Source organism: Apium graveolens, chromosome 8 (assembly GCF_009905375.1).
Source record: "Apium graveolens cultivar Ventura chromosome 8, ASM990537v1, whole genome shotgun sequence".
Lineage (NCBI taxonomy): Eukaryota > Viridiplantae > Streptophyta > Magnoliopsida > Apiales > Apiaceae > Apium > Apium graveolens.
The window spans coordinates 3,523,252-3,539,285 of record NC_133654.1 but is presented as its reverse complement, the minus strand read 5'-3'; the positions used below and the strand labels follow the sequence as shown (position 1 = coordinate 3,539,285).

The window sequence follows — 16,034 nt, the reverse complement described above, 5'->3', positions numbered from 1 at the left end:
CTCCGTCATTCTACGAGCAAAACTCCAAAATACACCACTTAACTACTGAGCTAACTCTAACCTATGTCATTTTGTGCCAAAACTCCAAAATGCACCACCTAAGAAATTAAGTATTACATGTTTGAGTGATATAAAAGGCCATTTCATAACCGCATTGAAATTTTGGGTTTTTTCTTTTCAAAATTTGAAAATAAGGCCGTAATTCGCAAAATCTTCTATTATATATATATTACTGCAACATCAAGTTTTGGGGAAACATTTTATTCGTAATTACTATTTTACCCCTGTATTTTATTAAATACTAAAAATTGTTGATTTGGATGGGAATCAAACCCAAGTCAACTATTTGTAACTTTAGCATATCAACCACTTGAGCTAGAGACACATTTGTGTAATTTTTTATAACATTAAGTGTTGAGGTAGAGGTTATTTATTTACACTGTGTCTTACTTTATATTTAATTTGATATTTATTTTAATATATCTATAAAATATAACGATTTGAGACTTTATTAATTAACTCATTTCTATATACTAGCTTTATATTAGGGCAAAACAACAAAGAGTACATGTATTTTAATTGTACAACTTTTTATTTATAGTTAAATTTAGAGTTCATATACAACTTTAATAAAAAAATTCATTTTAAACCCAAATTTCATGTGTAACATAGCCAATTTATTCTAATAAATGAATCGAAGCATGATTTTCGAATCATAGTAATTTTAAAAATATATTTTTCTCTGTAACCATCGAAACATGTTAGCCTCTTTATACGAATTTTATAAAAGAATAATGTAGGATATTCATAAGCATAAAATATACAGTATCGATAGACGAACATTCGATAAATAAATAAACTCATCAAATAAATTAATAATCTCGGTAAATAAAAAAATTACATTCCCTAATGTATTCATTCATCGAGATTTTATTGTACACGTTTGTGACTGTTCTATGGATGAGCAAACCCGGCACAAAAACTGAAACCGAAATCAAGACCAAACAAAACCGAACCAAACCGCACCATTAAAAACCAAACCAATTAATAACCAAACCAAATAAAAACCGATCCGATAATATGGTTGCGGTCGTAAAGAAATAAATTTGAGACGAAAAGATTTAAAGAAGAAGATTCTTCTCTTTACTAAAATATATGTATATCCATTCACGATCTTATAATAAGAGCAGATGATCATTCCTTGTGAATCGATAATTAGTTAAAAATTATGAACATAAAATCATATTTATGAATAAATAATTTAGAATCAATCTCTACCCCCGTAAGCACATAATACGTGACGTCGAGTATGCCCACGAATTGCATGAGGGAAGTAATTAATACTGATATTTGAACATGGTGAGAAGATTAAAAAAACTCTTAAAACAATGCACATAACGATCATCGCCCATTTCACCATAATTTTAAAATTTTCATTACTGTTAAAAACTAAAAGCATCTCGGTATGAAATGTTTAGCTACCATCATTACTAATAATTATGCTCTACTTCAATGATTTGGATCAATTCGTATTGCGTAGTTAATTCAAATCATTTATTTTAAAGAGTAAAATGTTTGGTAAAGAAAATTAAAATAATATTTTCCTTTATACTACAATCACTTTACATATTACACATTTTTATATATTTTTTTTATAAATATATCCATATTTTTCTGCTACAAATATTTGTAAAATATATATTTAATAAATATTAAAATATTTAAAAATTAATAGATAAGAATTGTTGTGCGAGGTTTAGGAGCTAGTTTAAACCTAAAACCCCTATAGTCAAAAAACCCAAATAACAAAATCTTAAGATGGGCCTGATATGGGTTTTACAATCACATTCAAAAGCAAACACAAGATGGCATGCACCACCAAATTCAATTTTTCATTCATCAATTACCCTCCTTCCAAACAATACTTACATTCATATAATTACTTACACCATAACCCTACCACACTCAGTTCTCAAAATCTCACTCTCTCCTCCACTTTTCAGGTTTATTTTACAATTCTTGATGACCCCTTTATGTTTTCTTGATTTATATATGTGTGTTTATTTTTTATTTGTGTTTATTTTGTGTGTATGATTCTTGATTGTAGAAATCAAGGAGTTGTGGGGTTTCAATGAGTGCCCAGATGGTAGCTGAGAAGAGAGAAGTGATTGAGAATAGAATGCAGGTGAGTTTGGGTTGTTGTGTGTGAAATTAGTGTGTGTTTTGTGGTTTTTTGTGTAAAGATTTGATTTTGATGGTGGGTTTTTGTTTAGGTGATTGTTCCTTCACACCCTTTGATTAAGCATTGGGTTTCGGTGCTTCGGAATGAGCAGACTACTTGCCTTGCTTTTAGTAAGTTTGTTTGGTGATAAAGATTTGATTTTGGGAAGTTATGTTGTTTGTTTTGATGAATTTATAAGTTGGATAGCATTTGAAATGTCAAATGTATCTGTGAATATAGAACTGAAAGTGTTTTTGTTTAAATTAATAAAGACTAGTTTTTCAAAGATGGTTATTTTATAAGTATATGTTTATTAATTTTGTATGGGTATGTTGTGTGTTTTTATTAATTTGGTTCGATAAAAATCCAAGAATTTGTTAATTTTTTGAAGTTGATAGTGTGAAGATTATCTTTTAATAAGTTAGTGATGTGATTCCAATCTCAAACCTTTGTTAATATATTATAATATTAGATTTAAATAAATTGTTGATGTGTAATTGGGGAAGACGGCAGTTGAGATATTGTGTAATTGTAGGGAATGCAATGGCTGAGTTGGGAAGATTGCTTATTTATGAAGCAGCAAGGGAGTGGCTGGTAACCTGTTTTTCTCTTGTGAATTGCTACATGTTGCTTTCTGCCTTCACTGGATTCACTAAAAAAGCATTGAACTGAATTTAGTAGAACTGGACACTGGATATATTTTTTTTCGAGGAACTTAGATCTTGTTAGTTGCATGAATTATATAGACAAGTTTAATTGACATATGCATGTGTAATTAATAAAAGTGCTCCATACTTTCTTCCACCTTTAAATTCTTGGTGACATTTTTTGTTCCCTCTTAAACAATTATCTCTGTTAAAAAGATGTTGTCAAATTAACCAGAGCCTGGGCCAAGCTTTTTGTTTCCCTTAACTAACTTTCTAGTAAGCCTTGGACATGTGGTTCTAACTTCTTCCAAATCAATGTAAAAGTTGTAACGATATCTAGAACACATCTCCTAAGCAATAACAAAAGCCGATAATAAAATTCATTAAGTCAGCAAACATCTACTATCACACGATTCACCTAAACATAATGATATTTTAGAAAGTTGGCTAGTTAATAGTTATATGTTCAGATTACTATATTCACGTGTTTTTGGATATGAATTCTTTTCACTGTACATCTGTTTTTCTGCATATTTGATATTTTATCTGTTTAAATTTGAATATGACGGAAGCTACTAAGTTTCCTTCTCATGATAAAGGACATGCTTAGTTAATTGCTTTAGAATTGAGAACTTTAAAGTTTAAACATGACATTTATGTTCTCCATGACAAGAATGCAATTTTTTGTCCGAGTAAAATTGTCTTCTTCTGTTATCTGCAGCCCATGATCTCAGGGGAGATTCAGTCACCAATGGGTATCGCCTCTGTAGAGTTTGTTGATCCTAGGGAACCTGTTGCGGTTAGTATACCGATAATCCGAGTTTTTCATAAATGTCATCATATATATTTATTTGAAACTTCTACATAGTGTAGGCGCATGTTGCAAAATCTTCTTTACTGCGGTAGTTATATATCTTCTCCAGGCCTGGCTTATTTCTTCAATTTTAGAATAAAAAGATTCGGGGTTGATATTTTGCAATACTCGATGTATGCCAGTCACCTAACATTGTACCCATTGAGTTCCGCAGATCATTCCTATTTTGAGAGCTGGTCTTGCTCTTGCTGAACATGCATCTTCAGTCTTGCCAGCGACGAAAACATATCATTTAGGTAAGTTATGGTTTTATGTTTATTTTTTATTATAATGTTTTTAACTATCGTTAGCATGTTCACTTGAGGTGTAACTCTTGTTAGCAATTTCACTTGAGGTGAATGAAGTCTGTTTACCTGATCATATGGTAGTAACTTTGTCGTATATTTCGATACTCATCCTACTGGTACATAATTAGTTTCCTCAAACTTGTATATAGTGGTATTTCCCCAGAACAAATGTATCATGTATATGAGTGATGTATGATTTCTTATTTTTCTGTTTCCGGATTAAGGGATGAGCAGAGATGAGGAAACACTACAGCCATCTGTATATCTTAATAAGTAAGTCTTCCTCATTGTGGAAATCCTTTTGATCCATGTTGTTTTTTTTATTCAATGTGCATTTTAAATGTCCATTATCACCAAGGTGACATTGGTTCCCTCTTCTTTGTTTTGTGTCCTTTCTGCAGGCTACCTGACAAATTTCCCCATGAATCTCGCATACTTGTTGTAGATCCTATGCTTGCAACAGGTATTCTACTCCATCATCTCTCTCTAAATCATGATCATATTAGCCTGTGATAGATGGAGATGCAATGATTAGACTTGTTTAATAAATTGTGACATTTATTGGAAATAAATATATTAAGGATACTCACTGCACCCGAGCAACAGATATCTTCCAGGATATCTTTTATTTAATTGTAGTATGTTTGTTTTTATAGATACTTAAGAACCATGTCTGTTAATTTATTTGAGGGATTTCTCTTTTGAAATATTCTTTGATGCTTTCTACTTGGATTGTTCTTCTCGGTTTGTCTTACTTTTGCATGTGATATGTTTTCTAGGTGGTACAGTGGTCGCTGCTCTTGAATTGTTAAAGAATCGGGGAGTCAATGACAAACAAATGAAAGTGGTAAGTAAATAAAAAGAATGTTTACCGCTATTCATAGTTTTTTATCGTATTAGGTTAAGAAGCTAAATCTTCATGAGTATTTACAATTTGACTGGTAGTATTATTATTATTATGGAATCTGTTGTTCTTATGTGCCAAATGGTCAAGGCCCGTCAATGGAACGAAAATCCGATCCGAGGCCATTTTAGTGGATATGGATCGACCTATTAAAAATCCGATCCGAGATCCGATAAGAAAAATCCGATTATAAATGGAGCGGATATGGATTTAGGTCGATCCGATCCGTTAATAACCCGATCCGGTTTATATATATATATAATGTAATAAAAAATTATTTTAATAATTCTAATTTTAAACGTATTATCCTCGAGTGAAGTCCCATTATCTATATTTCGTTCGGTTCAGTCTCTATAGTCTAGTCCATTTCTATAACCTTGGTTCTTTTACCTTTTAAAGCCACATAACCCAAGTCTCAATTCATATAACACTTTTATTTCCAAGTCAAGTCCCGTTATCCTCGAATCAAGTCCCATTATCCCGGAGTCAAGTCCCATTATCTATATTTCGTTTGGTTCGATCTCTATAGTCTAGTCCATTTCTATAACCCTAGTTCTTTTACCTTTTAGAGCCGCATAACCCAACTCTCAATTTATATAACACTTTTATTTTGCAACATCAATTTTTTTCATTGTTAGAATTAAAATACTGTACAACCCAATAGTATGTTTGTTTCAAAAAACGATTTTTAGTTCGTAATTTATCTTTAGACTTCGTTATATTCTACTTGTATTTTAATATTTTTCGAAATTGTCAATTTTAAAAAGATTTTGTAATAATTGAAGTTAAAAAAAATAAATATACATAAATGGAGCGGATATCCGATCCGAAATCCGTGATCCGAACGGATCCGGATATGGATCGGTCTATAAAAAATCCGGAGCCGATCCGAATCCGAATCCGAAAAAATAAATGGATATGGATATGGATTTAGGCCGATCCGATCCAAACCCGATCCATTGACAGGCCTTGTGACACACTGACACTATTATATATGTGGAAGTACACAAAGTCTTGTTATAACTCCTTTACACTGTGGTTGGCTCAATTGGTTGCATAGGTATCTGCTGTTGCTGCCCCGCCAGCTCTTGAAAAGCTTAGTGAGAAGTTCCCAGGGTAATAGTTGTATCAATATTGAGCAGATTAAATCATTGAAGCTCGTCTCTCATAATTTTATCATATCTTTCTGTAATTATACAGGCTACATGTATATGCTGGCGTCGTGGACTCTGTTGTTAACGAGAAAGGGTAAACACTCTTACACAGTTCTAATAAATAAATAAATTGAAACTACACCAAGTGCAGTTGTCTCTTGAAGTTTAACTAAATCGTAATTCTTTTAGGTTTATAATTCCTGGACTGGGGGATGCAGGAGACCGTTGCTTTGGCACCCTTGTGTAATCATGCATCGGCTGTCTTTTACCCTTGCACACCTTCCAGTTTTAAAATTCTTAGCATATCTACACAAATAGTTTCACTAGAAACTTTAGTTTGTTCAGCTCGTTCCGTTGAGGTGTACCAACGTCGTGGTGAAAAAATTTCTACCATTTTTTTTGATAGTAGTAAGCTAGTGAATTGGGATTGATTTCAAAGGTAGCAGAGAGATATGCCTCGAGAAGGAAATGCATAATGTTTTGCTAAATATTTTGTTTCTGTATGAATTTGCTGGAAAGAAGACATGACCATATAATGAGAATTATGCAGGCTTTCAGAGTCCTGGGAAGATTAGAGAAAACAACAACATAACTTGTATTGCTTTGCTTATAATTTTCCTATGAATTCAAGTCTTCAAGTCTGCAGAAGATCAAGAAGAGAACTTGAAGGGATACCCTTACTTTCCCTTGCAATTCATAGTTTCATACTAATAATTTATGAAAAATGTCAGCTGTATTCTATATATACATAACCTTCTATTTCAATTTATGTTTCATTAAGGAAAATGATATCTTTATTGTTTTTATTAAAAAAAGTTGTTTTTTTCCTGTGTTTCTTTTTCACATTTTCACTATGTATTCAGTCAAATGAATCTATTCAATATCAATTACAAGAATTTTGATTGAAACACGAGATGAATTCACAAAGAGTAACATTCTGCTTGTAGAGAATAAGCATCACCAAATGAATTTAATTCAATTTAGCAACCCCTTATTGACAAATAACTTGACCAATGAAACAACCAACAACCAGCATAACACTTCACCAAGAACCAAACGTGTACACTCAATCATTAACTATGTACACTCAATCATTAACTATGTATCATTAAAAAAGAGTTATATTATTCTTTTTATCCTTACAAATTGATCAAAGATTCATAGTCAATACCTGTTTTAGTTGTATACAACCTCTACATACAACCAATAATTTTTGCTTTAAAAACCCATTAATTGTACTTCAGGCATGTCTTACTCATTAATCAAACTTTAACATTCTAATCAGAAGATGTAAAAAACATTATCAAACAATCCCCATCAAGTAAAGACAAAAAACAATATTCCCTAAAAAAACACACACAAAAAACACACACAAAACACCTTTTATTCATAACTCATCTTTAACAAAGATTTGAACTTTTTTCAACTACTCAACTTTCTGTAGCTGAATTCTATCTGGGTCAGTCCCAAATTTCAAAATTGAAGCAATTTCTTGCTTTAAAAATTAGGGTTTCCAAGAATAATCCCAAAAAAACACACACAAAAATACCTTTTATCATTGTCAAATTCAATCAAGATTTGAAGTTTATTCAACTACTCAACTCTCTGCAGCTCAATTCTATCTGGGTCAGTCCCAAATTTCAAAATTGAAGCAATTTCTTGATTTTGAAATTAGGGTTTGCAAGAAAATTCCCAAAAAAACACCTTTTATCATAGTCATATTCAATCAAGATTTGAACTTTATTCAACTACTCAACTCTCTGCAGCTGAATTGCATCTGGGTAGTCTCAAAATTCAAAATTGTAGTGAAATTTTGATTTTGAAATTTGGGTTTTCAAGAAAAATGGCTCAGTCATCTAGCAGAGGTAGAGTAGTTGGTGATTATTTGGTGGGTAGACAAATCGGGTCGGGTTCTTTTTCAACTGTGTGGCATGCTAGGCACAAAATTCTAGGCACTGAGGTGGCAATTAAAGAGATTGCAACTGCAAGATTAAACAAGAAGTTGGAGGAGAGTCTTATGTCAGAAATTGATATTTTGAGAAAAGTTAATCATCCAAATATTATTAGATTATATGATATGATTCAGGTAAATTTTATATATTTTTATTTTTGGTTTTGAAGACTGTTAATTAGTTAAATGTGAATAAAGATTGTAACTTTAGTTAAATGGATTGTTAATTTGTTGTTCTTTGACTTTTTGAGGATTGCGTAATTTACCTTAATTTTTTATGTGAAATGTGGTGAGAAATAAGATTTTTAGAGTTGATAGTTGAAGAAAGGTGTGAACTTGAAGGTTAATTGTTTGTTATGATGCTTTATGGAAAGTAAAGGGTATGGTGGTTTTGTAGGATATAATGATTGGAGTTGGTTATAAAGTTGCTTGGAAACTGGAAAAGTGTGTGAATCGAAAGCTTTTGATTGATTATAAAAAGCAGCTTAATATAGTTTAGTTTTGAGAGAGATGGCTCGAAGCAGGTGTTTGTGCTTCAGTTCATTTTTTTGGTAGTACTTGCTCCTGTAAAGAAGACGTTTGCTTTCTGTCCACGGTTATATCGTATTTTGAGAGTTGTTTTGTCTTGTGGAATTTAATATTTTACAGTTGAAGTTAGATTTTTGTATCAGTACTTTCATTATGTTTTTGCTTCAGTGAATTGCATTTTGGGTATTGTATTCCTTGCAATAAGTTATTTGTTTATGGCATTCAGGAACCTGGCAAAATACATATTGTATTAGAATACTGCAAAGGGGGTGACCTTTCCATGTTTATTCACAGGCGGCAAGAAAGAATTCCTGAAGCCACTGCAAAGCACTTTATGCTGCAGCTCGGTATTAGTCAACTTTTTCATCTTATGTTACCTGCATTTTTCTCCCTTCTAGTTAGCTATGTGGAAATCTTGTTAGTTCTTCCGATTAACTATTTTCATCTTCAATATATAATATTACAGCTTCTGGTCTGAAAATTCTCCGTGATAACAATCTAATCCATCGAGATCTAAAGCCGCAGGTGGGTATCGTTCTCCCTTGTTTTAATAGTTAGAAAAATCGTGTGCTAATAAACGATTGCTAAATGAACTCATAAATATATTGCATTTCATAAATATATTGCTTCCCCGCATCTTGTTTCTTTGCAATATGTAATTTGGTTATTGTTGAATTGTTCAAATGGATCTGTCTGTGACCCTAAGTATACTTGATGTTTAATCTACCAATTTTTGGTGCTTTATTCTGTATCTGATGTATCCTGTTTTCCAAACAGAATCTCCTTATATCTTCAAATGATGATAATGCGGTTCTAAAGATTGCAGACTTTGGATTTGCAAGGTATATTTCTCTAAGCAATGAGTTTATTCCTGCTTTGACCTCTATAAAATTCAGAGTCTTGTAGTTAAATGCCAAGCTCATGAATTTACTTCTTATATCTGATCTGTATTTTATCCCCATTTCCTTCATAAAAGTAGATAATAGGGATAAGGCTTAGCTTAAGTCTCGAGTACTTACCATTTCATAACATTGATATATGTAGTGCTGCAGTTATGTTCTGCTTAACAGCTTTAATACTTTGTTCTTAACATTGGAAAACTATACTGTCATTTCTCCGTATCCAAGATAAAAATTTAAAGAGTGGCCCGATACAATGTTTCTTTTGATGATCACATTTAAGTTTATCTTAATAGATCCTTACAGCCTAGAAATCTTGCTGAAACGCTATGTGGTTCACCACTGTATATGGCTCCAGAAATAATGCAACTGCAGAAGTATGATGCGAAGGTGACAGTTGCTCTTATATAATCACGAACTCAGCCATTTTATTTTTCTGTTTATTTACCTGCAATAACCTTGAACTCTAAACGCAGGCAGATCTCTGGAGTGTTGGTGCCATTTTGTTTCAGCTTGTAACTGGGAGAACCCCTTTTACAGGAAACAACCAAATACAGGTTTGTCTACTCGCAGTCGTATCTAGTCCATTATTACATTTTTGTTCTTTATGCCTATGTTAAATTTTATGCTAATATAAATTTTCTGCTTCTTATGGTTTGTTTAATTCGTCTGTAACTTCGTTTCTTGTGTCTTCAGTTGCTTCAGAATATAGTGAGGTCAACTGAATTACGGTTTCCATCAAATGTAACGGATTTGAGTTCTGAATGTGTAGACTTGTGTCGAAAATTGCTACGACGTAATCCAGGTACATTTTGACTGAAGATTTAGATTGAGTAGTGTATGGAACAGAGCACTAAGATACTTTATATTAACGAAAAGCCCACCTTGCTTCTTGGGAATGCAAAATATTTTCGTCATATTACAAGGACATATATACTAAACTATTCCAAATTCTGTGTTAAATATGTATGCGATTCAGCAATTACTGAGGAGCTTAATTTGTGAAAAGAATAAGCAAATTACATTAGTCCAGCATAGCTGGCAGATATGTTATGAGCATAAAAACAGTTTTTCTACAAGTATAATTTGCTTTAATGATGATGAATCAATACGCAACCACAACCATTTGCAGTAAGGCTCAACGGTAAATATTCATAATTTGAGATGAATTAGTGAAAATGCATTTAAAGGAGAGATCTGAGTGTCACATTTTTTTCAAAACAAGCTAAAGAATACTTGCTGTTCAGTTATACTATATATTTATAACAACACACATTGTCTACAGTGGAAAGGTTGACATTTGAAGAGTTCTTTAACCATCCATTTCTTTCTCAGAAGCAAACGGATGAAATGACAAGGTAAACAAGGCTTCTAGGATTAGATTCAGTCATATCTATACATGGCAAATCTCCCTATTCTTAACATAATAGTGATAAAGTTTGTGTGTATGCAGAAGTATGAGATCTTTGAGAATAGATGGTTTTCCTTTCTCCGAAAGCAATCCTGACAGGAGCACAGATGAGAGTTCTCAAGAAGATTGTCTACCTTTTACTTTAGATGATGATTCCAGTGGTCCTGATGGAAGTCCATCCCATGTTAGAAGGTCTCCTCTAAGATCTACTTATGGATTTTCTGTTGATAAAAGGAATGACCTTAGGGAAGTGTTCAATGCTCCAAGGAAGCAGGATATTTTTTCCAAGCACAGTAGTGGTGGGCATAAAGGAGAGATTTCAGGTTTAAGATATAGCAATCGCAGACCCTCAGAAGGAAGTCTGAAAGAATCTCTGCAATCAGTGGCCCATGCAGCAGTAAATGTTCGATCGAAGGGTACTCACTCTTCTAGTTTGTAATCTCTCACTTTCTATCTATTACTTATCCATTATATTGTAGCTGAGTCATTCCTATTATTATCTTATTTTTTTCAAAACAGTTGTAGATTCACTGGAGTTAATTGATCAGGATTATGTTCTTGTTTCTGGTCCTCCTGTGGATATGTCGTCTCCCTCAACAAGTGCTTATAGGCCAGGCCATTTACCATTTAATTCAGGAAGCCCCCCTTTAACATCTAGGAATGTTATTAACTCAGCGTCAAGTGCCCCAGTGCCAATTATTGGTGCAGTGGTCAGTAAAGGTCGCATTGGTAGCTTGGAAAGTCAAAGCTCTCCTCCATCCGGGACTTCATTAGGATCCTTGGATCTGGGGGATGCTTCAGAGCAGCCATCAACAGATTGCTTAACAAGGATCAAGTCACTGCAGCACTGTGCATCTACTATAACAGAATTGGTGAACGAGAAGGTAACTCATTGCACTCTCACTCACGATATATTAGTTTTGTTTCGGTAACGTTACTATGCATAATCTATTATTCACTCCTTTGGAATGGCCAGGCGGACACGAATGGGTTATTACAGAATTTTATCATGTTGTGTTATAAGAGAGGATATATTTATCAACCCCCCTTTCAGGATAGATGAACTGATGAAGCGTTACACTATAATACTCCAGTAATTTCTTAACAACCTTTTTTATTTGATAAAAAAATTATCCAAAACTTTGCATCTTTTATCAGTGTTCAAAAAAATCTGCACAATAATCCAGAGCAAAGCTATGCAAATATTTAGCGTCCTTATTAATCAGGACAAGTATGGGATGTTCCAGCAGTCGGAGTGCAAGAGTAGCACCGCTGATACTTGATAGTGTCCTATATGCTAAACACATTCAAAATTTGCAGGAAATAAAGAAGACAAGTACCCTGTTTGTTGTAGTTCCTTGTATGAGAGTTGGTACCTGCTGAAGATCCTTTAAATAGCAGAGAATCTCATGATAAACCATTCTTGCCCATGATATTTGAATTGCTTTCATTACATTCTATGTGCCTGTAGTTACTCACTGAATCTGATCTCTGAACAGGCTGAGGCTGGAAAGCATCTAGAAGCATTTTCAATGCAGCTTGTGATCCTTGCAATATGGAAACAAGCATTACATATCTGCCATACACAAGCTGCATCAGCTATTGATGGTAGGCCAACCCAAGAGACCAAGGATCATGCTAAACTTGATATGCAAGAACATGTTGATTCTGCTAACCCTCAGCGCCAGGAAGATATTTGCTCTAAAATTGAAAGGGATTTTCTTCAAGAAGTTGGAAATGCTGAGGAACTTGCCAAATTTATTGAGCCTGGTATGCTTGAGAAGTACTTGTGCCATTTGATTCTGAATACTTTTCTACTCGTGCATTTTATATTTTGGCACCATCCGATTAGAGTTTGGTGCTTGTAATTGCAGGCAGTAGGTTTCTACTTAAAACCTTTTGCCTAATCCATACCTATCACTGACAAAAAAAGGACAAAAGAAAAACGATTTCCTGTTTTTCTTATGAAGATAGATAAACCTTAATCAGTTTCATATAGAATTTTGTATTGATTGCTCTATGTATCAATATACAGATTGTTCCATAAGCCTTTAGTCTCGTAAATATTTTTTAGGAGCTGTGATGTTGATATTAGAAATTTATGCTTTAGGAAATACGGAAATGCCAGATGCAATGGAGGCAATATTTCAGTCTGCACTTACTTTGGGAAAAAATGGGGCTGTAAGTATATTCACTTTTCTAGTTTGAAATTTATTGTTTGTAATCAATTACTAAAATGAAGCATTGAACTAAATGTCAAAGGCATTTTTGGTGCATATGGATAAAAAATTGTTTGTAATAAAAGAAATTTAAGATGCAAGTGTTTTACATTGAAAGCATGAACTTATTTACATTCTATACATTCTGTCATACATGGTGGGGTGGGAGGGGTGTCCCTTGTCTTATTTAAAGTTTAGTAATTTGCACAGGCTGCTATAACTACTAGACCATGGAATATGGTTATAACCATAGGAAATTATTTTAAATATGTTCTTAATTTGCCAGTGTTATTTATGATTTTTTAATTGTTTACATAAATAAGTATTTGTACCTTAAGTCGTGTGCAGCCATTTGAAACTTATTTACTGCAAGCATGAACACCGTTTATATTGTCGCCATAGACTGGTCAAAGCAAAAGGCCTAAACACCTCTAGCATGCTCATATTTTATGTAATTAAGCCTGTATTATTTGTCATGGTCTAATTGTTGACAGAAATAATTGATTGTACCTTAAACTTTGTGCAACCTTTTGAAACCTGTCTGGTTCAAGTGGGAATACCATATATATAGCTGTTATGAAATGGTAAAGCAAAAGGCCAAATACCTCTAGCATGCTCATGCTTGATAGATAATGCACAGCACCTCAATTTTTACTTACGTATCTCTAGTACCCTAATGTTTACACATTTATACCTTTAGCACCTATTCTATCTAAATTCATCGAATTATTTATACATGCGGTGTCCCTGTTGTGAGAGGGAAAATAAGTGAGAGGAGGCAAAATAAAATAACATCACGTCTCAAGGCGTCATAGATATATATGTTTAACTTTCTTTTACTTTATAACAGAAAATGTGCTACAGTTAAGAGCAAATACAATGCTAAATGCAAAATAGCTATAGCTATTGCTATAATATATCGCCAAAAAGTCCTTTTTGGTGTCAAAATTAAAGTTGCACTCCAGTGCTAGTTTCATAACTAGTTTGAAATTACATAATTCTTTTAACTTTTACCTAATTCAATATACTTTTGGTATTTGGTGATGTAGAATGCAATAATTGTTTAGCCTTTAACCTCCATTTCTAGTGATGGATGCATCCATCCTTAGTTTCAAATATAGAACCAAGAATGTATATACTGTATGCTGGTTGGTGCTAAAGTGGGTGCTATTGCTACGATAGAGCACCCAAGCAAAATAACCAACCCCAATGGGATGCTAAACTTAGATGTAAAATAGAAAAATGCTATATTTCAACTACATAATATGTAAGTGCACAATTATATACATCTCTTACTTTAATTACCCATTTTCTACCACTTCCCTGCTTGCATGCTTAGTTGACAATTGTAGCAACATCTATACTTGGTTCATTGGAGTGAGTTATTTTTTATGGATGTTATATTATAGATTTAGTACCACCATTGGACTTGCTCTAACAGATAGTAAATATTATTTAAGGTGCTAGAGATATTTTAGAGTAGACATTAGTGTGCCAGGTGTATTTTATCGAAGAACGTAAGGAGTGAAATCAAAAAATAAGAAAATACATAACTTTTAGGTGGTTCCACCTAATATTCCTTTTTATAATTTAGGTTCTCTGAAGTGATCTATTACATCTTGGCAGGTTGACGAGTACATGGGTCACATGGAAAATGCAGCAATTTCATATTCGAAAGCAGTGCAGTTGTTAGTCTTCCTGCTTGTGGAAGGACCATCCCTCATTATAAACCCTCCGTTTTCACTTACAAACTCAGACCGGTATAGGTTGCGCACATATGTAGATGTCCTTAACAATCGGCAAAGCCATTCCAAGTCTCAAAGGCTGGCTTTACTTAAATGTGAGGATCCAAATTTCCCTCAGTAATAGGTCGTTGTTAGTATTATTTCCGTAACAGCATATGTTGTACCATGTAAAATTCTTTGTATGTACAGAAATTTTTTGGCGGACTCTTGGCTAATTGGGCCTGTGTTGTACGTGCCTTCTCTGTACTTTAGGAGTGCTAGAGAATTAAAATGTAATGTATCACATTAATGATTTGTTGTACCGTCTTTAAGTTTGTACTATAAATTTGTATGCTATTATCCCGTTGGTTTTTCTACATGTACACGAATGATGTGAATATTGTGATTTTCTCAATTGGTAGCAAATATTGATTTTCTGCATTTTTATTTTTAAATGATCCCTTATTTCACTTTCATTTGAACTGAGAGAACAGGAGGTTATTTGTGTGTTTGCCTGTTTGGTTTAGTTTTTCTTCTCCCACAGAGTGTATTTGTGAATTCGATATTCTGAACCAGGAGAACAATAGAGTACTGTGTATATGAAACATCAAACCATATGTAGTGTTTGAATAACGTTGTCGATTATTTTTTTGTACGATAACTTTCTTGTATATATGCTGTCCGAAATTTTGTTTTGCATCTGTCAGTGTGAATGAGTATATGGGTGGATAGAAAGTGTGAATGAGTATATGAGTATAGAAACATTGTAGTCAAAAGCAGTGCAAGTGCAAGACTTCTCCTTTGCAGGACTAGCACTTGTAAGACCCCATTGATCAACCATTCAACCCACTGTGGAAGGATCTCCTTACTAGCATGTAATGTTAATTGCATGGTATCTTAACCTTAAGATTTTATAGCGACAGTTTACTTGACATTTAGCGACTGGTTACTTAACAAGCTTATGTTTTCCGTACTTTTTGATTTCAAAAAAGATGTCTTATTCTTGAATCATGGGTTGAAGTGTTCAAATCAAATGCTGTGTACAAAGCTTGTGTGAGTCATGAGATATGCTACCAAAATTGTTAGTTTGTTACATCAACACATTGTGGAATTTTATTACATGAAGTTTCAACCTTGTTGACTCTTCTGTCACTCCAATGAACTAAATAAATGCATAAATCAACCTTGTAGACTTGCCTGTCCCTTTCCTAAACA

General features: G+C 33.3%; 2 protein-coding genes across 3 annotated transcripts; both read left to right on the top strand.

Annotated features, from left to right (window-relative positions):
• Positions 1-1,834: 1,834 nt before the first annotated feature.
• Positions 1,835-6,830, top strand: LOC141676768 (uracil phosphoribosyltransferase-like). Its single transcript, XM_074482480.1, has 12 exons — positions 1,835-2,003; positions 2,108-2,185; positions 2,274-2,352; positions 2,757-2,815; positions 3,590-3,667; positions 3,897-3,978; positions 4,254-4,302; positions 4,431-4,492; positions 4,809-4,876; positions 5,994-6,049; positions 6,134-6,181; positions 6,277-6,830. Exons 1-12 carry the CDS (start codon positions 1,866-1,868, stop codon positions 6,332-6,334), a joined length of 855 nt encoding a protein of 284 aa, XP_074338581.1. The 5' UTR covers positions 1,835-1,865; the 3' UTR covers positions 6,335-6,830.
• A 552-nt stretch (positions 6,831-7,382) lies between these two features.
• Positions 7,383-15,260, top strand: LOC141677501 (serine/threonine-protein kinase ATG1c-like). 2 transcript variants are annotated; one of them, XM_074483468.1, is made up of 13 exons: positions 7,383-8,173; positions 8,793-8,913; positions 9,033-9,091; positions 9,344-9,408; positions 9,762-9,855; positions 9,942-10,022; positions 10,162-10,270; positions 10,751-10,823; positions 10,904-11,292; positions 11,396-11,760; positions 12,376-12,646; positions 12,987-13,057; positions 14,722-15,260. In XM_074483468.1, the coding sequence occupies exons 1-13, from the start codon at positions 7,931-7,933 to the stop codon at positions 14,959-14,961; spliced, it is 2,181 nt and encodes a 726-aa protein (XP_074339569.1). In that variant the 5' UTR covers positions 7,383-7,930; the 3' UTR covers positions 14,962-15,260. The 2 variants fall into 2 exon arrangements, with proteins under 2 accessions (XP_074339569.1, XP_074339570.1); XM_074483469.1 differs by having other exon boundaries at positions 7,384-8,173; positions 10,919-11,292.
• The last annotated feature ends 774 nt before the right edge of the window (positions 15,261-16,034 follow it).